The sequence below is a fragment of the Megascapheus bottae genome, chromosome 6, assembly GCF_031878675.1.
Source record: "Megascapheus bottae isolate mThoBot1 chromosome 6, mThoBot2.hap1, whole genome shotgun sequence".
In the NCBI taxonomy this organism is placed as follows: domain Eukaryota; kingdom Metazoa; phylum Chordata; class Mammalia; order Rodentia; family Geomyidae; genus Megascapheus; species Megascapheus bottae.
Window position 1 is genome coordinate 2838451 of NC_143514.1, and position 22018 is coordinate 2860468.

A 22018-nucleotide genomic window follows, 5' to 3' on the forward strand; every position below is an offset into this window, starting at 1 on the left:
GGGTCTGCTTCTCACCCTGAGCTCATGCCTGCTTGTCCCCTGGGCCGTCAGCTGCCCATGCCAGGATGGCACACAGTTTGGGCACAATTGGGATGCTTCTCTGAGTTGAACTTTTCTATGAGACAGAGCCCCAAGTTTTGCAGGAGGTGCATCCTGATCCCATTCATAAAGCAATGGACTCCTGGCCTTCTGCCCCTCTCAGTTGAGGCCTGGGCTTGACTCTCTGATGGGCTGTTCTCACCTCCTCCAGAGCCATGGGCTTGAGTGGTTGATGCTGCATTGCATTTCTCCTTCTCCACTTGACAAGATTCATTTGGTTACAAATCCCCCTAACCTTTTCCTCTGCGAGTTTCTAGCACTTCCTCCCTTTCTGTGGGTGGGAAAGATCTTGAAAGCCCAGATTCAGGGACAGTTATTCCTAAATGTGTGATATCCAAATGATGTACCATTCGGCCCTTAGTCTCATGATGTGACATTTACAAACACTGGGCTGTAATCATTTGTTCCAGTTTCCAGCATGTTCCATCAGAGGTGATTTTCCACTATCTATCTGGTAGTGGTTAGAGAATTGGGAGTGCCCTGGGAATCCTCTGGAGGGAACCTCGAAACACCAATGAACCACAGAAAAGACACTCCGATTCTGGGCTGCACAGCCTTCAAACACTGTACCAGCCCTCACAGCTTCAAAGAATTTCAACAAGTTCCTAAGAAATGACCTTCCCTTTCCGAAAACCACGCGTGCGCCAGGCTACCCTTAATCAAGCTGTATTTTTCTAGGCATCCCATTAGGCAATCTCCTGCAACAGCTTTAATACTTTCCCTACAAGTAAAGTTAAATGAACTGGCCTGTAATTTCCTGGTGCGTCCCTGAGCCCTATGAAGTAACGGCATTCGGTTGGCTACCTTCCAATTCTTCCAGCAAATTTTTGTTTTGTTTTAAAATGCAGAATTGGAAAGGCCAAAGAAGGCTGTCTTTCCTTCCCTCTGTCTCCCCCCCCCCGCTTTCCTTCCATGACATTTTTGCCTTCCCTATTCTCAAGTGACCTTCCCTTTTAATAACGTCAAACCCCTCAAATGTGTTCACATCTTATATATTTCCACCTAAGGCATGAACTTTCCATTTTTCATTTTGACAGGGGCTACCCGTAAAAGTAAGGGCTTCCAGCTTTATTGAAAAGACAGCTAGTTTGAGAACCCATCTAAAGAAGAGATGGGAAGGGAGTGTAGGTTAGACTGGGTGGAAGAAATTGGTTCTGTTTCATAGACATCATTATGCATGGGAGGAGACGGCAATTAACATCTCCACACCCAGAAGCTAAAAAAATGGGATGAGCAGTGGAACTCGGGGCCACAGGCTGACTCAATAGGCCATAAGATCCACCTGCGGCCCTGCCTTTGCTGGTTATTTTGGAGCTAACAGTCTCCTGGGCTTTTCTGTCTGGGATGAATGTGATGGTTGGCCATCAGAATCCTGAAAGGAATAGAAGTTGGAAATGGAACTTCAAACAGGTTGTAAAACCATCCACGACTCACTGGTGTCTATCTTTGTCCTCCATCAAAATCACCATGACAAACAGAAATTCCCACGCCTACCTTAAAATGTTGACCTACTGTGTGTCAGACTCAGTCACATGTGGGAGAACTTATTAGATTTATGCCACACAGAGGCCGTTCTCGCCGGGACATGTCAGTTGGTTTTGAGTGTGATAGTGTTTCCCTTTTCAGTTATGGTTAATGATGTTCCATGTGCGACAGGAAGCCCACAGAAGAAAAATTCAGCAAGTAAGTTTAAGCTCAGCCATGAGTCTAAAGCATGCACATTCCCCCACCCCCACATTTGGAATGTTTACTTATAGATTTCCCAACGTGTGTGTGTGTGTGTGTGTGTGTGTGTGTGTGTGTGTGTGTGTGTGTGTGTGCTGATATGAGGGCTTGAACCAGGGCCTGGGTAAGTGTTCCCAGCTCCACTTTTGGCTTTTGGATGGATAACTGGCCACAAGAGTCTCATGGACTTTTCTGTTCAAACTGTGATCCTCAGAGCTCAGCCTCCTGAGTAGCTGGGATTACAGGCATGAGCCATAAGTACTGGGCCTTGGGAGAGGATGTTTGTAAAAAGCAGAATGATCAAGTCATCCATAGTTTCTGTCTAAATGCTACCCTCTCTTCTTGCCTCACCTCCTTCTCTTCCCTCCACCCACACCCCAGCAAATGGTCTCATCTTCTTTTCCATCCTGTAACCCTCTCCTTTTTCTTCAGCCTCCACTATTTCCCGTCATTGTATCATTCATTCATTCATTCATTCAATGAATATGTATTGAAGATGTACTGTATGCTAGGCTCTTGTACAGATACCTCGCACTTTTTGGTGGTGCACCTCAGGATTATTCATAATCGCTCTTTGGAGCACTTGCATAAGGACTTGCTTACATTTGGTAAAGCTGGTCAGTGTATAATCAGGTGATATTTACATACCATTTTCAAACCTATCGATGGTTCTCAGCAGGCCTTGCATGCAGTACACTGAGCCATCCCATCCTCTGTACTGGGCACAATGACAGAAAGCAATTGCTCACACTCATGCAACGCTGCCCATCCCATCTGAGCCCCAAGAGTAGCTTCTGCCAGAGCAGATCCTGGGTTCCAAAAGGAAAAGCTGAATGAATGAACAAATGAGCTGTGGTGATCTCTCTGTGGGATGATGTGAGCACGAGGCTAGGCTGGTTTTCAAAGTACTCTTTATAAATAAAGAGTCTCTCATATATACAGTCTCACGGCTAGATGAAATTCTAAGGTTTCAGGGGGAAATTACACAATTTCAAATGAGGCTGTGTGTACATAACACCAAACCATCCAAACCAAACTCTGAGCACATCATTCAGGAATGCGGTCCTGCCCCAGGCACCCTGAGTTGTCACTGGAAATATGGGCTGTGGTTCTGGCTCTATTGTACCAGTCATGGATAGCTTATGCCATAGTGAAATCTCACCTCCATTGGCTGTCTCTAACCAACCACAGGCAGGGAAGCAAGGAGACCAAGAAGCCCAGCTGGTTAACTGTGTTCCAAGTCAGAATGACAAGGCTCTGACTGAAAGCCAGCAAGAGTGTCCTGGAGCCAGGTGTCTGGAGATCATGCCTGTAATCACAGCTACTCAGAAAGATGAGATCTGAGGATTGAGGCTCGAAGCCAGCCTGGACTGGAAAGCCCATGAGATTCTTATCTTCAATGAACCAGCAAAAAGCCTGAAGTGGAGCGGTGGCTCAAGCTGTAGAGCGCCAACCTTGAGTGAAAAAAAAAACCCTAAGGGACAATGCTCAGGCCCTGAGTGCAAGTCAAGCACACACACAGCTTGCATTTGCTATCTGTTTTTAACACTTTGTGGCAGTGATGGATGCTAATGAATGTCTGCTGCTCCCAGGACCTCAGCTGCTTCGTTCTGCCTTCTCCTTCCTTCTGGAACCATTCAGAAAGGGTGTGTGAGAGGGTGTGGGAAGCTTACTGCCCCAACGTTCCTCAGCAAGAATGTGGGGGCACCAGATGTGGGGGGACCTCCCCTGAGTGAGGGAGGACTAGACCAGTCAAATCCCAGTGCGTATTGGGCAAGGAGGTGTTCAAACCACGAGGGGCTGTAGCAAGGCGCTAGCCCACATCAAGTCAAGATGTTTGCCTAGATGAAACGTGGCCTGTTATCATCTGATTCTTGCTGAGCATCTTTGAAGGAGAAAGAAGCCTTTGGGGGAGCTAATTGGTCCCAGGCCTGAGACTTGGACACGGATGTCTATGACCACTTCAGAAGAAAAAATTCCAATAGTTTGGATCCAGGTATCACATAATATTTCAACTACAGCACACACATTCCTAACACCCCAACACAAGATAGAACGGCACAAAGCAAGTCAGCTACAGGAATGAGAATACGGTAATGAGAACAGTTAATCCCTCAAAACCTAGAGGGCTGGCAAGGGTGGCTAAACCCACCCTTGAGTTCAGATCCTACTGTACTCAAGCAGTGTTCAAGAGATGGTGATAGAATCATTCCAGACCATAGACATCAATGGCATGAAGTGGAGACAAGTTTGTCTTAAAGCCAGGCACTGGTAGCTCCTTACACTTGTAATACTCATTACTCTGGAGGCTAGCATCTGAGGATCACAGTTCAAAGCCAACCCAGGCAGGAAAGTCTTGTGTGATTCTTATCTCCAACTAACCAGCGAAAACCCAGAAATGGAGGTGTGGCTCAAGTGGTAGTATGCCAACTTTGAGTAAAAAAAAAAATGCTAAGCAAGAGTAAAAGGCTACAAGTTCAAGCTTTAGCACACACACACACACACACACACACACACACACACACACACACACACACACACGAAAGCCATAATCCAGTGCCTGAAGCTGGGTTTCTGGGTTTCTGTAGCTGTGGCTGAGGGGACTGCTCTTGCCTTAATTCTGACTCCTTTGCACACACTTGTTATACGGGGCAGATGAAGATGGCGCAGGCCCTATCCTCAATCTCAAGAACACTGCCACTTCCCTACAGATTGTAAGGTGTCAAGTCCACAATCAGATGGAAGGTTGTTCCCGTTGCGGTTCTGTCTTGTCAGAGGAACTAGGGTGTCATTTATTTATTTTTTTGGTACTGTCCTTGGGCTTTTCTCAAGGCTGGTACTCTACCACTTAAATCACAGCGCCACTTCTAGCTTTTCTATGTATGTGGTACCGAGGAATTGAACCCAGGTCTTCGTGCATGCTAGGCAAGCACTCTTCCACTAGGCCAAACTCCCGGCCCTGGGGTGTCATTTATTAAACCAATACTTTGTAAAGCTTAAATAACCATTCCTGATGAAAAGTGACCATCACAAACCAGCACTAGTGGCTCACGCCTGTGATCCTAGCTACTCAGGTGTCAGAGATCTGAGGATCATGGTTCAAAGCCAGCCTGGGCAGGGAAGCCCATGAAACCCTAGTCTCCAATTAACTGCCAAAAAAGCAAGAAGTAGAACGATGGCTCAAGTGCTCAAGTGAGAGAACACTAATATTGAGGAAAAAAAAAAAACAACCAAAGCTCAAGAACAGAGCCCAGAGACCAGGCCAAAAAAAAAAAAAAAAAAAAGAAGAAAAAGAAAAAGAAGGGAGGGCATCACAGTCCACAGTAATTTTCATGGAAAAGTAGAGTTCAACAATTTGTGTGTACATTCCTTATCTATCATTTTAGCTGGCTGTAGTTACAATGAAATATTCAGTAAACAAACAATAGCTATATAATACTGTTGTTAAATTTATAATGATCAATATCAACATTAATAATTAAATAAATCACTGATAAGTAGTGGATAATAAATTAATTGATAATTAAATGACAAATAGAAACAATCTTATTCCTAAAGGTGGATTTTGTTTGTGTGGCTAAATTGTATGGGGGGGGTGTGTGTGTGTGTGTGTGACCACCAGGAACAAACAGCTTCAGAAATTTACTTTCAACAAAAGAATGAAATTGAAAAATATTGGCCACTCTTTTGACATTTTTTTTTTTCCAGAAATCTCCATGGTAAACATTTTCACCTACCTCATAGAATAATGGAAGGCCAGCAGCGCCTACAGATTTTCTTTTCCCCTTTTTGGATGAAGCAGTTGCAACAAGTGCACTTATTTCCTCCATCTGTAAGGGAAGTAGATTTACTCAGAGAGAGGAGGGGACAGGACACAGGCAAGCTGAAGGTCCCAGGGCCTGGGCGGGGAGGGCCGGCCCGGGGCGGCTCTGGGCCGGGCAGCCGGGGCCTGGCTCTGTCCTGCGCCTGGAGAGGCTGACTTAGTCCCTTGTTTTACTGTTATTTACTCCTTCACCAGATGAATCGTCTCAGAGCCTAGGTTCCCGGGGCCAACCTCAGAACTCCTGTCAAGTGAAGGGACGCTGAAGGGGTCACCTCGTGAGGAGAAGGTCGCTGCCGGATTAGACAGCTCGCACCACCTGGGCGTGCGCACGCGTGTGGCTGTGTGCGTGTGTGCGCATGTGCACAGCCAGTCCTGGAGCCTTTCTTTGCACTCCAGGCTGGCATGCTGTCTGTTGAGCCACAGCTCCACTTCCGGTCTTTCGCGGATAGGGTCTCTCGGATTTGTTTCCTGCCGGGGGCTGGCTTTGAACCGTGATCCTCAGATCTCAGCCTCCTGAGTAAGCAGGACTACAGGTGTGAACCACCAGTTGCTGTCTCTAGCTATATATTTTATTTAAATGACTCCACCGAAATTTATAAAATGCCCAGGAATATGAATTCTATTTTATTTTATAGTTTCTGATGGGGGTGCAAGTAGGCGGGGGGGGGGGGGGGGGCGGGGGGGTAGGAAACAGGTACCTGTTGGAGCATGCGCAGAAGCGGGGAGGGCGGGGCAGGTACCTGTTGGAGCATGCGCAGAGGCGGGGAGGGGGGCAGGTACCTGATGGAGCATGCCCAGAGGCGGGAAGGGGCAGGTACCTGTTGGAGCATGCGCAGAGGCGGGGAGGGGGGGCAGGTACCTGATGGAGCATGCGCAGAGGCGGGAAGGGGCAGGTACCTGTTGGAGGATGTCTTGCCAGGTCACGACACTGAAGAGTCTCCTCTGGGGCATTTGAATCGCCATGTTGAGGGCCTGGATGAGAAGTTCATCTTCAATCCGGTTTCCAACCACGAAAGCCACTGAGCCCTTCCAGTCGGTCTAGAACGGAGGCAAACAGAATCAGATGCTCAATGTCCTCCACTGGATGGTTGGCGTCCCAGGCGCGCCCTGGAAAGCCGGCTGCCTGGCACGGGCTGCCTGGCCTTGGCCTGGGGTCGGGTCGGCTGCCCGCGGTGGGGCCGCCAGGGGGCAGCGTCGCGACAGGGTTGGGGCAGCACGTTTTCTTGAGAACCGAGGTCTTGCCTGTGGAGGAAGCTCATCATTATTATATGATTACTTTTGTTTTTTATTATGTCATTTTTAACCAGCAGAATGCTGTCCAAGAGTGATTTGGTCTTAGAAATGAGTATTTCATTTCTGTGTCGCAAATGCACGGTAGGATATGATCTTAAGAGCCAGTGTCATTGCCTGTCATTTAGGAAGCTGAGCTCTAAGGATCAAGGTCCAAAGCCAGCCCATGAGACTCTCATCTCCAGTTAACTGGCCCCAAACTGGACCTGAGTCCAATGAGTGAGCCAGCGATAGAGCACTAGCTCTGTGTAAAAAAAACAATAACAAAAACAAAAACACCCCCCCCAAATTGAGCACAGACCCCGAGTTCAAGGTCCAAACCAGAACAACGACGGCAATGACGACAAAGACAGGGATCCTGGTTTTGTCGCGCATTCGGAGACTGAATGATGTTAGGAACATAGCAAGAACCCAATAAATAATTGTTGATTGTAGTGTGATATTTGGACATATGAGAACTGGAGTACATGTTTCCATATAATATAGGAATCTCATGCTAAGAAAATAAAATGGAAAAAAAAGTTAAACTTGGATGTGAAATTTTGCATTCAGTAATTTAAAGGACTAGATGACAAAAGGGTGACGTTGAGATGCATTGTACTCATAACTTCTAGAATTGTAATCCCTCTGAACAACTGCCTCATTAAAATAATAGTTAAAAGATAACGATCTCATTCCGTAATTCCTTCCTTTCCTGCTTATAACAACAATCCTTCCTCCTGTAGAAGAAGCAATTTTCTGGAGACTGAGGGCAGATCAAGGAATTATCTGCTCATGTTTCTTTTTTGTGCTATTGCTGGGACTTGGGCTCAGGACCTTGCCCTCTTGCTTGGTTTCTTTGCTCAAGGCCAGTCCTGGTTCCAGGGCAAGACAATCTCTTGAAGTTCCTGTCAGTTACACTTTGCAACACTGAGGATCTTGATGATCTCTTTTGCCCCTCAGTCTTCTTCTTGTTTCAAGTTTGAGAGTTTCTCTGCAAATATTTGAGAGTTACACAGACAAGAAAAGGTTGCCTCTTAGTGTTTGGGGGCTCTGGGGCTTATCTCCTACCTCCCCTTTAGTATCTGCTGTCAAAGGCAGACAGGAAGGAAGGAGGAAGGAGGAAGGAACTAAGCATTGCTCTGAGTCTGCCATGTGCCAGACATATGGTATCTGAACAAATTCCTACCGAGCCCCATGCAGCAGGGGCCCTGAAGCTTTATAGGTGGGAAGAATGTCCAGAGACATTCAACAGCTGTGAACGTCACAGTCATTTGGGAGAGAAACCCACAGTCTTGATGTACCAGGCTTGCAATGAAAAAAAAATCATTTTAGAACATCTACCCTATAGTACTAGTAGGTGAAGATTTCTATTGCATAATAAAATGCTTACACGCTTAAACACTAGATTAGGTACTAAATCGTTAGCACATCATATAGTGACTTTTTTCAAAGAGACCTCTTTATAAAAGATCAGAGGGTAAGAAAAATCCCCAAAATCCTGTCAGGAATGGACGTCCCATCTGCGGCACAATACTGAAGTTTGTAGGGTTCCAGCAGCCCCCTGAGAGTGCAGGGAGCTCTGCGAGACCCCGGAGTAGGTGTCTGAAGAGGCCAGCTGGGGCCAATTCCCGTCTACACTCTTTTAGCCACAAAACACTTGCTCCAGACATTGGATCTATTTTTGCAAAATAGGGCCCAAGAAGGGCTTTGTCAGAGTTATGGCTTTAGTGTCTCATCACCAGGCTGGAACTTGAACCCCAGCAGCAGGCAGAGCAGAGCCCCAAGGCGTGGCACGGCGCACTTCCAGCCCAGTGCAGCAGGGGGCGCGAGACGCTAGGAAATGCCCGCCGCCCAGGCACGCGGCTCCCTGCCCACGTTTCCCAGTCTTTCTCTTAATATTCAGGGCAACTTGTAGATTCGGATTGTCACCAGCGATGGATGGTAAACTGTGGCTAAAAGCATGCGTTTGCTTGCTCCGTTGGGCAGCTACATGGAGAGAAAGTAAATACAGAAAACCAAATGGCTGGCCATGAAGGGGACGAAGGAGAGGCCTGCACCGCTTGGTGAAATGCACCTGTGCGCCCAGGGCGGCGCCTGCCTGTGACCAATAGTTCCAATGGGATTCAGGAGAGGCCCAGAGAAAAGGAAACATCAACCATTTAAGAAAAACCACATTGGAGCTGGGCATTCGTGGCTCACCCCTGTAACCCTAAGAAGGCTGAGATCTAGAGGATCAAGGTTCCAGCCAGGGTAGAAAAGTTCCCAAGACTCTATGGTCAATTAAACAGCAAAAATCAGGGCTGAAGACATGGCTCAAGTGGTAGAGCACTAACAGATCAAGCATGAGGCCCTGAGTTCAAACCACTACTATAGGAAAGAAAACAAACAAAAAAACAAACAAACAAAAAAGAAAAAGTATGCTGGCTGTGTTCTATGGTTAAGGGGAAATTTGGGTCCAGCAACCCTCACTCTCAACTAACCAGAGGCAGACATTACCCATGGTTACTGTTGAACCCTGCCTAGCCATTATTGATAAAGTCATTCGGGGGATAGAATGAAGTCATGTATGGACACAATCCATTACCTTTTATTTACTTTGCCAGTCTCACCTAATTTGAAGCCTAGCAGGAGGGCGTCTTTACCCAAACACTTACATACTGCGTCTCCTAGAGCTCGAAAGCATTTCTACACATGGGGAGAGCCAGGCTGTTTCCACAAGGCTCCTGTCCCAGAAAGACACACAAAGGGGAAACTTTTAAACAACTTTTCTTTCATATATTAAAAATCCATCCTCCCTCCCTCCCATTTTTCTTAGGCATTCAACCTTCTGACAAAATTGCAGAACATTACAAAACCATAAGTAGCTTTTGGACAAGACAGGGATGTGAGGGGTTCCCTTTTTTCTGTCCCAGGAAGATGCAGATATAGGGAAAGACAATGGATGGCACCTGTGCTCTCTTTTTCACCTTTGAGGGGCAGGTCAGTGCCCAACAGGATGCTTCTAGAATTTTCTGCAGGGATGTGATTTCAGCACCTTGATTGGCAAAGGCCCTAACGGTCTCACATAGAATCATCAAGGCATTTTTTTTCATATATTTTTATTGTATCATCAAGGCATTTTAAAGCCAGAGTTTATAAAGGGTGGTTTAACGCGGTACAGATAGGCAAACCTGTACTCTCTGTCCATGCACTGCAGGAAACGGAAATGTGCTAGGAAAATTCATAGTTACAAAGAGAGAAAGAGGGTGGGGGGTGATGGACTTGTTCAGACCTGGTTCCAGAATCTTCATCTCTTGTCAGCAAGGGAGTGTCAGTATGGGCTTTTGGCTAGCAGAAGAAATAGGTTCATGACACCAAAGTGACTACTATAATTGTATTGTGTGTCTGTGTGTGTGTGTGTGTGTGTGTGTGTGTGTGTGTGTGTGTGCACGCTGGTCCTGGAGCTTGAACTCAGGGCCTGTGTGTTGTCTTTGAGCTTTTATACTCAGAACTGGTGCTCTACCACTTGAGCCACCACCAGCTGTACTTCTGTTTGTTTTGTTTTGTTTTGGTCTCACACACTTTCCTGACTGGGCTGGGTTCAAACCAGCCTTAGCCTCAGATCTCAGCTTCCTTGGTAGAGAGGATTACAAGGTAAGCCACAAGTGTTGGGCTTTTATAATTGTTTCTCTGTCTCTTCCTTATGCTGCCTCTACCCTATTCTCTGCAAATCATTGGCTGAGTGTGTGCTTTAAACAATTCATTTTTTGTAGCCCAGATGTATCCTTTCAAAATGGATCCTGTGAAACCTCTTTCAGAGTCAAATGAGCAGGGTTGGGCTGTAGATTTGTTCAAGGACTGACATAGGAGGTGGGGGGGGGGGGCTGGCCACCCTTAGTGAGTGGCAAGGTACAGCCCTACCATGCTTACATGCGCCAAATGTATAAACTGGGCGGGCTGTGTGCTAGCTGACTTAAGAACGTTAAATGGGTTCGTCCTGCAAATCTCCATCTGAAATCCAGAAGCCACATAGGGGCAGTTCAAGGAACTGAAGCCTCAGGGAGCCCCTCTTCACAGCTACCATAGGCTTTCAGGCCTGACGCTATATTCTGGTACCCAGATCCCCTCATAGATCATTCCAGAATCCATCTCCTTCTTTTGGCAGAATGAAATTCTCTTCTCTACCACTTCAGCACAGGGTCTTGGCAGTAGATTTGCCAATCAAGTGAGTGAATTCATTCAAGGATTTTGTGCCTAGATCAAACGTTTTTAAGTAGAGGAAGCATGGATTTATTACATGCAATCTGGACTAAACACGATAAAAACGTAATAAGCAAATAAGACATTTCTAAAACAAAATGCGTCACGTGCCTCTTGTGCAGCCTTGGTCATCACCTACCCTGCCTGGGTCCTTCCCTGCCTTTGTGTGGAAAAATCAGCCTCCTAAAGAAAATGATGTCCCCACAAAAAGTGGAAGTGGGCGGTGGAATTGGGGTGGGGGGATCCTGTATCCCGAGGATGCAGTGGATTCAGGATACACTGGACCGCATCCAGGCATGCGCAACACGCACTGGGCACTGCATCCCGAGCATGCGCAGTGCACACTGGACCGCATCCAGGCATGCGCAATACTCACTGGACATTGCATCCCGAGCATGCGCAGTGCACACTGGACCGCATCCAGGCATGCGCAATACTCACTGGACATTGCATCCCGAGCATGCGCAGTGCACACTGGACCACATCCAAGCATGCGCAATACTCATTGGACATTGCATCCCGAGCATGCGCAGTGCACACTGGACCGCATCCAGGCATGCGCAATACGCACTGGGCACTGCATCCCGAGCATGCTCGGTTTTTCCTTCATGGCCACTCCTCAAGCTCTCCTGTACTGCAGATACCAGTGGTCCACAGCATTTCTGCTATTTCCAAAATGCTTCTGGAGAATTCTAGGATTTGGGCAGTGGGAAGGCAGAGGTCTGGAGGTATCTGCACCTCCTTCAAGAAGCTGAGATCTGAGGATTGCTGTTCTAAGCCAGCCTGGGTAGGAAAGTCTATGAGGTACTCATCTCCCATTATCCAGCAAAAAGCTCGAAGTAGAGGTGTGGCTTTTAGCCTTGAGCACAAAAGCTCAGCGACAATGCCTAGGCTCAGAGTTCACGCCCCATGAATGTCGCCAAAACATAAAGTATCTTGCCAGGTGCTAGTGGGTGTCTTACACCCTAGTTACTTAGGCTGAGATGCAGAAATTCACAGTTACAGACCAGTCTGAGCAGAAATATCAGACTCCATTTGCAAATGAAAAATAGAAGGGCTAGAGATGTAGCTAAGGTGGTAGAGGGCCTTCTTTGCAAGCTGAGGGAATATAAAACCTGAGCTCAAACCTCAGTATTACTAAAAATAAATAGTAATTGGAGGCCCTAGTAAACAAATATATCTAGGAACATTTGGGAAGTTATAAAATATACAAAAATAAAAATACAAAGGAAATATTCCCTTTGCCCAAAATCTCCTGCAAAAATAAAAAATTAAAATAGATGATTGCTTTCAGACTTGCAAATCTGAATATGAGTCACTACATCATATCTGTAATCCTAGCTACTCAGGAGGCTGAGATCTGAGGATCATGGTCCAAAGCCAGCCTGGTCAGTAAAATCTGTGAGACTCTTACCTCCAATTGACCAGTAAAAAGCTAGAAGTGGAGATATGGTTCAAATGGTAGAATGCCAGCTTTGAGTAAAAAAGTGAAGTGAGAACTTGAGACACTGAGTTCAGGCATATAACAACTAGGACACACACACACACACACACACACACACACACACACACACAGAGTTACATATGTCTCTGTTTGGACAGTTTTGCCTCTGGCTTGACTGTTTTTTGTTGTTTTTCTTTCATTTCTCGGAGTCCTTGGTCCATTGCACCAATGTAGCACATGAGTCCAATTCAGTTTTGTTCCATGCATCAGAGAGTTTTAAGACAGCTATTAAAACACCACATGGAAAAGCTTTGTAGAGAATTCTACTCCACGGAAAAACCACAGAAACCACTACACACCTTAAGTACTGCCCCACCCCCCACAGTTGGCTAAAATTACGTCTCCATTATGTTCCTACGATTCAACCCTTTTTATTGCTTGGCGCAAAATCTGAGGTCCAAAATGAACTTCAGAACATAAAAAGTTAGGCAAACCTCAAAGGAAACAAGCTTTTTTTTTTAAGGGGGGTTCAGACAAATATTACATATCAGAGACATTCTTCTAAGAGAGGAGACCAAGGAAAGCCAAGAGGAGTCCTGCTAATTGCTCCACAATGTAAAATTGGAATCAGGGACTCACCCCAAAGAAAGGGGAACTCTTTCATCATCCTGTATTAAAAGCTACAACCTTTCATCAATTTTTTTCCCTCAGATTGGAGAAGTCCTTTTATATTCCCTCAGTCCTTTCAATGTTGACTCACTATCGTCTACATTAAAAATTCAGATAGATTTCCAATACTCAGTGTTAGAATTAGGTCCTTACTTACCCTATTGTATTTCCTTCCTTCCTTCCCTTCATTTTCTTTCCTTTCTTCTTTTTCTTCCTTCCTTCCCTCCCTCCCTCCTTCCCACCTCTCATTCTTCCCTCCTTAGCTCTCTCCCTTCCTTTTTCTCTCTTTCATAAGGTAAAGGTCATTTACTCATCAAGTCCTGAGGTCTGCACTCTGAATTTGTTTTGCCTTATGCAAACACTATCATGTACCAACATAACCAGTCTGCCTCTTCACCCCATCAAGCTGTTGCTTGATTAATATTCAGGGAAAATCCATGCTTTACCCTAAATGCAAGTATCTTCATATATTATTTATTTCCTACCAAAAATGGGTCCCGGTAGCTCACACCTGTAATCCTAGCTACTCAGGAGGTTGAGACCTGAGGATTTCAGTTTGAACCCAGCCCAGGTAGGAATGTTTGTAGACTCCTACCTTCATTTAACCACCAAAATAAAATAATAATAATAACAATAACAACAATCTGCATATGAAGGTGTGGCTCAAGTGGTAGAGTGGCAGCCTTGAGCAAAGAAAGTTAAGGACCATCACTGAGACTCTGAGTTCAAACTCTGGTACCAGCACACACTCTAGATTGGTGCAGGGAAACCACCCTGACTTCTGCTGCCTGGTACCCAGGAGTTGTTCAAGAACAAAAGGGAAGCAGACCTGTCTGTGAATGAGAAAAAAAATGGGGACAGGACCCCTAAACTGACAGGAGGGCAGGAGTGCTGGTCAAGCAAGGCTGATCTTGGGGGCAGTGGCTCCCAGGGTGGGCAGTGAGTATTTCTGAGAGCTTCCTCTTAGGATGCCTGGGTGCTCTTCTGAGGTCAGCTCAGTATCCCTTGTCCTAGGCACTGGAGAGAAGGCAATGGAGGCGACCTGGAGGGAAGATGGGGCTGCCAGATGGAGCTCAGGACTCAAGGGCTGACCCAAGTCAGGTGACCTATGACCTTGGCAGGGGCTCTCAGTTCTGTGAGTAACATAGCTTCCTGCCTAGCCCCTCACTCACAAAGTCCACCACACCCTCGTAACTCACACTTCTTCACAATTTAATCTCACGGCACAACCACATGATCACATAGACCCAGGCAACCGTTATGATAAATCTCAAGCCCCAGATCTGGTTATGGTTCTTAATTATCTCCAATTACACAGGTCTGTGGCATCAGGGTAGTAACTCATAATAATTATTCCTCTCTTATGGCTTCTCTAATAGAGGCCTTACAATAGCTCTTTCAATGGTGTAATAAAAAGATTGTTAGTCCTGATTCCAAACACATGGGCTTGGAAAAACACGTAAGTGCTCACAGGAAACAAGAATACTTCAAGCCAAGAGGCGTCATTCATTCAACTGATATTTACCGAGGAATTACAAACCCTGAATCCAGCATTGGGAATGGTGGCCATGGGAGAGGAGGTACACAGGTAAGGCTGAAAAGATCCTGGGCTACTCCTTTCCAGAGTTTAAAAAGGGTCCATTTTTAATTTCATGATCATACTCAGAGTGCGACCTATAACAAAGTTGCCCCTGGATTACTGAAAACAGCTTAGAGACGGTCTGATCTGTTCATGTCACTGGCTTCTGCATCTCCAATCTTTTTTTTCTCTTTGTGTGTGTTCCAGTGCTGGGGCTTGAACTCAGAGCCTGGGTGTTGACCATTGACCTTGTCACTCCAGACTTGAGTTCTACCACCTGAACCACAGCTCCACATCTGGCATTTTGTTGACTAATTGGAGCAACAGTCTCATAGACTTTTCTACTGGAGCTGGCTTCAAATTGAGTTCTTTCATCTCATCCTCCTGAGCAGCCAGGATTGCAGATGTGAACTACTGGCACTTAGCTTTCTTAATAAGTTTTTAACACCACATTTTCATTACCTTTCTAAACTTGCACAGCTCTCGGGAAAATTGCAATGTGTAAATTCTTGAGCCTTAATTTCCTCCTATAAATGGGACTATGACTTTAAAGGGCATTGTAGGAGGATAGGCAAGGGGTTATGTATAACCTGTCCAATGAAGTGTCTAGTTGTTAGCTGTGGTAACTGGAACATGCTGTTCCCTCAGATCTCTGGCCAATCCATCCATTTCTTCCACATCCCTCCCTCCTTGTAGGTGAAATCGTCAAACACACTAACCCAGCAAGGCTCACTGTTAGCCTGTGGGACTTATCACCACCGTCAGACCTGTACTTTCATCTAGAGGACAACACAACCATGCCTGTTGAAGCACAAATTATTGGGGTCTCCCTGAGTTTCTGATTTAAAAAGTCCAAGGTGAAGCCTGAGAATCAGCATTTCTTACAAGTTCCCAAATGATGGGTTTAGCCCAGGGACCACACTTTTTAGAATTCTGGATGTCTATTTTCCCAGACTCATAAGAACACTTAATTGTTCATTGTTTTTACTACTCCTCTCCTTTCTATATACCCCAAGCCATAAATAGGACATTAGTTTAATAGAAACGCAATTATGCTTTTCAATTGAACATAACTGCTTGATGAAGCCACGCCTAACTCCCACTTTTTCTAACCCAAGCTGAGATGTTAATGCACCGGGTCAACCACAGTTGCTCATGATGCCAAACAATTTGCTTTCCATTTGCTTGTTCATTGAACTCAAAAGTTTCACTGACCACGTTAAATTAGATTATTTTAAAGGCTTTTCTTTCTGGTAAGTTAAAATGCAAAAGAGCAAGGAAACGTCAGATGCTTCTGTTTTTGCTAGAGCACAGCCCTTTACAGAATAAGAACAGTGAGAGTGGACAATGATGCCATACAGAGGTACAGACAAGGAAAGGACATCGACCAACAAGCCAAGGACAAACTTCTGGTTGACAAAGAAGCTGAGGGTGAGCTTCCAGTAGTCATGGACGACAGTGGCTCTGTATGGTCCAAGCCCAGAAGTGTGTCTCCCTCCGGTGCCATGTATACGGAGCTAAGAGGGTACCAGGGAGAGCCACGTCCCTCCAGACTTCACATCTCAAGAACTGTGATCTATATAACCAAAATATTTGGTTTCTAGTTGTGATTGTTCTTGATTATCGAATGTAAGAGGGTGGAAGCTAGAGAAAGTTTCTTCAGGTAAACAGATCTTCATTCCTTTACATTTGACTTTAAAATAAAGGGCTGGGATGTGGCTCAGTGGTAAAACACTTGCCTAGCAAGTGCAACATTCTGGGTTTGATCTGCAGTATCAACAAAGAAAAATTTAAAGGAAAAAAAAACAGGACTAAACAAGTTAAATTTGACTTAAAGGAGCAAAACTGTCATCACAAAGAATAATGTACACAGCTATTCCCACAGTGGGAAAACCATATCCTATAAACATTTCCTTAGGTTGTGCCGGATGCACAAGATATGCATAAGTTAGACAATAAACATCTTTATGTTCTTCTTTTACAGTGATGGTACCCAGTGTAAACAAAGATACTATCCCCTAACCCCTTATTTTGGTGCCCATTGTGGGGCCTGAACTCAGGGCCTGGGCATTCTCCAGCTTTTTCACTAAAGGCCAGCACTCTTCTATGTTAGCCATAGCCCCACTTCTGGCTTTTTGCTAATTAATTCGAGATAAGAGTCTCACAGACTTCTCTGTCTGTGCTAGCTTCAACCCACAATTCTCAGATCGCAGCCTGTTGAGTAGCTAGGGTTACAGCTGTGAGCCACTGAAGATGGCACCAAAGCCATCGCCTTTACTCTCTCTGTGTAATCAAGCCCAGGAGAGGAGATGGAGGAGGAGTTAATGTACCAGTTCAGTTATATGGATAGAGTTGCTCAAATAGGGTCATCAGAGATACCCACATTTTTGTCACAGAATTCTAAAGGCAGGGTGGATGGAACTGGCATGGCAGAGGGCTCGGTAGACAAGGGCCGAATGGCAGCACAGGCTGTGAGTCTCAGGCCATGGTAGAGATATGAAAAGAACCACCAGAGCTCCCGGATAGATGGGACTCTATGGCAGCAAAACAGCAAGTGGAAGACTGAGCTCTGAACCTCTGCAGCTAGTGTGTAGCTCAGGGCAGGAAATGGTGGTGGCTTGGATGTGAGAGTGTTTCAGACACTACATGCTGGAGGCCTTCAAATCTATGTAGCAGCGATTTTACTGTCTGCAAGGAAGGTGTAACTGCTGTTCACAAGTGTCCAGAGATGTCTTCAATTTGTTACCATGACTGCAAGGAGGGCCGACATTTACAGGTGTCTTGAGATGTGTTCAATTCGTTACCATGACCCTGGATCTGGACAGAGAAAACAAGCTGCGAGAGCAGCATGCATGCATGCATGCATGCAGGGGGAATTGAATCCAGTGGGTGTTTGCTGAAGCACATTCTGTGCTACAGGAAGGAGGAAAGTGCGTTACGAAGCTTCTGGTGTCTTCCATGCTTCTGCGTGGCTGTGAAAGTCGTCAGTCAGGTAGACAATGCTGAGATTGTTGGGCAGGAACTCAGAATGGGCACTGGCTGGAGTTAGCAGACTCTGAGGTAGTTCAGGGAAATAAAGGGAATAGGCCAGACCAGGATGGCTTGGCTTAATTTGCAAATGTAGAGAGGATTTTAATGAGGAGTTGGATGGAGGCTGGATGATCATCCAGCTAGGATCTCCCCCATACCTGGGGCATCACACAGACACCTCCTGGAGTACCAGAAGATAGAGGTGGATGGGCACAGGATGGCTGCATTAGGTGAAAGCTGCATAGAACACTTTGGATTTTATCCTGTGAGAACTGGGGGCCAATGGTGGCTTTTCTGGCCAGAGCTTAACCATGGTCAACATTCACCGTTTCTTAACTAACATTTTCCTAGGATTCTGCCAAGCTCATTGGCAGCACTTACACTTGACTTATATTTAATATTTTTTTCACTTGCAATAAAAATGATCACATATAACATCTAGGGAGATATTTTGACATACGAGTTCCCTTCAGTTCCAAACTCATTCAAAGAATACTTTTTTGTCCAACAAACAGAAATTATAATGTGAGGTTATGAAAAGTCCATTTCCCTCTTAACATTCTTCCTAGCAACTCCGTTGTTTTCCTTGGCTTTTATTAAAACAACCTTTGTGTGAACCGGCAATTTGTTTTGTAAATATCAATGAAAGCGTATTTCAGAAAAATATAGTCATAAAAACCAACCTAATTTCAGAAATATGCTTGCCGCCAGACGCCCGTCTTCAGCTCATATTATGAGTATTTCCAGTAAGTCTTAAATACACATTAACATGAGAAATAGCTTACTGTTTAAGATCAAAATGTCGGAAAAAAAACACCCTTCGCTGCCTCTCAAAAATCGCTCAAGAGTTCTAGCCAATAAAATGCATTTCCCTCTCTGACAGACTACACTTACAATACTTTCAAGTACTTTGAGTTCAACTGACACATTTTCCCTGAAAATCTACTTTGACTCAGTTTCCCTGTCATCTTAGTATCTGTTTGCTTACTTTGTTTACCTAAGGGATCTGAAATACTAATAAGTTGGCAATATGTATTGTAAACTCATAACTACATTCCAAACCTTGGCAAGAATTCTGAGCTTTGAGACTATTTTCCAAGTGTATAAAACTTGGCTATTATAACTAAGCTACAGTTAATAAGTGGAAAATAGGACTCCTCATTTGATATCAGATCAAGAAAGATGGCAAAGTCCACATTCTGCATAGTGTTACCCAGATTAGATAAATTCTCTCCAAAGAGCATAGTGGGATTCAGGCAATTATCTAGAGTACTACTCACTGCACTCTTACAGATCTACTGTGACATTTTGTTGGTTTACTATTTTGATGACAGCAGGGTTCAAACTCAAGATCTCTCCCTCATTCCGCTAGATAGATCTTTCTAGATATTCGAAGGTCCTCCTAGATCCTAGCAATTTAAGGATCTGACTTCCCCTCCCCTTTTTGTATTAAGAAGCTCCTGTCAGATTGTCTTGGGATTAGCTAAGTAGCTAGCGTCATTATTCTTGGGTGTTAAGTAAAATAGTGAGTGGAGAGTGGGGAGTTTGAACTCTGGATGACGCACAGGCAAGTGACATACACAGAATAGATGTTGTGGAGTGAGGGCTGACTTGGCAACACTTGAAATGTGTGTACTGTTTATTTCTGCATTTTCCCATTGTCTAGCCACAGCTGGCTGAAGGTAACTGAAACCACAGAGAGGAAAATGGTGGCTATTGCCATAGAAAAGGAGGAACAGGCAACGCAATCCTCCCCACCATCATTTGTAAATAGTGTAAGCAAAGAATAAAACTTTTAACAGTGCACACTTCCATCAAAGTGGAAATGGCAGATAAAGGGAAACACTAGAACATGGCAACTTGCCTTCCAGTGTTGCTTAGTCATAAATGAAATGTCCCTGTCCCTGCCAATATGTCTACCGATTTCCTTTTTATATTGCTACTGGGGTTTGAATTCAGGGCCTTGGGTTCTCATTTGGCTTTTTTCTATTCTACCACTTGAGTCACAGCTCCACTTCTGGCGTTTTGCTGCTGAATGGAGATGAGAGTCTCATAGACTTTCCTACTTTGCTGACTTTGAATAACAGTCATCTGATCTCAGCCTCCTGACCTAGGATTACAGGTGTAAGCCACCAGTGCCCAGCTCTTCTCATACAATTTGAGTGGAGGTGTTTCACATTTATTGTATAAGGTAAGTGTCCTAGAATATAATTGTTTGATCGACGAAATGAATGCGGGAATCAAGTCCACCTACTTTTGCTCTCTTTCAATCTAAAGAAGTCAGATTTAAAACAATGGCCTATAGACACATGAAGAAATGCTTGACATCTCTGGCCATACAAGAAATGCAAATCAAAACAACTCTAAGATTCCACTTTACTCCAGTTAGAATGGCCATGATCAAGAAATCTAATAACAACAGATACTGGTGAGGATGTAGCCAGGAGGGACCACTACTACACTGTTGGTGGGAGTATAAATTCATTCAACCACTATGGAAAGCAGTATGGCCATTCCTCAAAAGACTAAACATAGAGCACCCCTATGACTCCGCAATTCCACTACATGGCATTTACCCAGTCGCCCCAAAACAAGGACATACTACATCCACTAGCACAATGATGTTCATTGCAGCACTATTTACCATAGCAAAGATATGGAATCAACCCAGATGCCCCTCAGTTGATGAGTAGATCAACAAGATGTGGTATTTATACACAATGGAATTCTGTGCTGCTGTCAGAATGACATCGCCCCATTTGTAAGGAAAGACTTAGAAAAAAATCATCTTAAGTGAAGTAAGCCAGACTCAAAGGAACATAAGCTTAATGGTTTCCCTCATTTGTCACAATCTCCTAGCAGAGATTTACAATAGGGCAAAACCTAGATACACAAGGCCATATAGGATGGCTAAATGAAAGGATCTCCAGGATATAGAAACAAAAGCCATATAATGAGTGATTGTTGTCCTTAATGTACTATGTTATCTCTCATCTCTTTTGCTGTCCCTTGGTTATCTCATATGGTTACAGTATTTTACCTTGTTATCGGATATATTGTATATATGCTTATTTGGTTATTTGAAATAGGATAGGGAAGGGCGGAAAACAAGATGAGGAGTGGGGTTGGGGGGAGGGAAATGGGGACCAAGACATGAGAAAGGGTATCAATGTTTGTGAAGTAATGTACCTTCTATCTGGTAAATATAATGTAACCCTGCTATTAATTACAATAAAAATATATGAAAAAAAAAGAATTCAGATTTAAGGCACAAATTGATGTCACTGTCCCTTTTAAAAAATCTGATTTGATAAAATGCAAACAATTTCTAAGCTCATCTTCTTAACTTCTGATCTCTCTGTTGTCATCTAGTGTCTGATAATAGACTATTAAATGGTATGACATTTCTACAACTAACTAAAGATGACAATGAGCCAGCCTGAAAGGATAACCCCATAGTGACACAAGATCAATTCGTTAAAACCCAACTGTGAGTTTAAAATCTAATACAGACCAGAATGAACTTGAGCTTAAAATTACTACTGTCAAGCACCAATGGCTCCTAGCTACTCAGGAGACTGAGATCTAAGGATCATGGTTCAAAGCTAGCCCAGGCAGGAAAAGTCCTTGAGATGCTTGTCGCCAATAAACCAGCAAAGAAACTGAAAGTGGAGCTGTGTGCTTCAAGTGGTAGAGTACCAGCCTTGAGGGAAATAATGAAGTGACAATACCCAGGCCTGGAGTTCAAGAGTGGAAGACTGTGAATCCAAGCACACACACACACACACACACACACACACACACACACACACACACACATACACACACCCAAACAAAAAAACACTCTGTAATCCTAACTACTCAGGAGGCTAAGATCTAAGGACCATTGCACAAAATCAGTGGGAACAAGAAAGTTCATGAGACTCTTATCTCCAATTCACCACCAGAAAACCAGCAGTGAAGCTGTGGCTCAAAGCAGCCAAGTGCCAGCCTTGAGTGAAAAAGCTCAGGGACAGTTCCCAGGCCTGGAGTTCAAGCCTCATACCTGATTAAAAAAAACCAACAACAAAAACTGTACTATTGACTTGGATTCTTTGCAAAGTTATTCGAAACACTGGCTTATGAAGACTAGAAAATT

At 44.6% G+C, this 22018-nt stretch overlaps 1 protein-coding gene across 5 annotated transcripts in view; it reads right to left on the reverse strand.

The window, feature by feature from the left end:
- Spag17 (sperm associated antigen 17) overlaps positions 1-22018 on the reverse strand; it is a 128955-nt gene that overhangs the window by 102561 nt on the left and 4376 nt on the right. For 4 of the 5 annotated variants that reach the window (XM_090334105.1, XM_090334104.1, XM_090334103.1 and 1 more), the window contains exons 2-3: positions 6545-6685; positions 5562-5654 (exon numbers count right to left, since the gene is read on the reverse strand). In XM_090334105.1, the coding sequence (XP_090190231.1) occupies positions 5562-5654; positions 6545-6685 (234 nt within the window). Of the gene's footprint in view, positions 1-5561; positions 5655-5831; positions 5855-6544; positions 6686-22018 lie in introns of those variants that run through there. The other variant, XM_090334106.1, reaches the window with a different exon arrangement.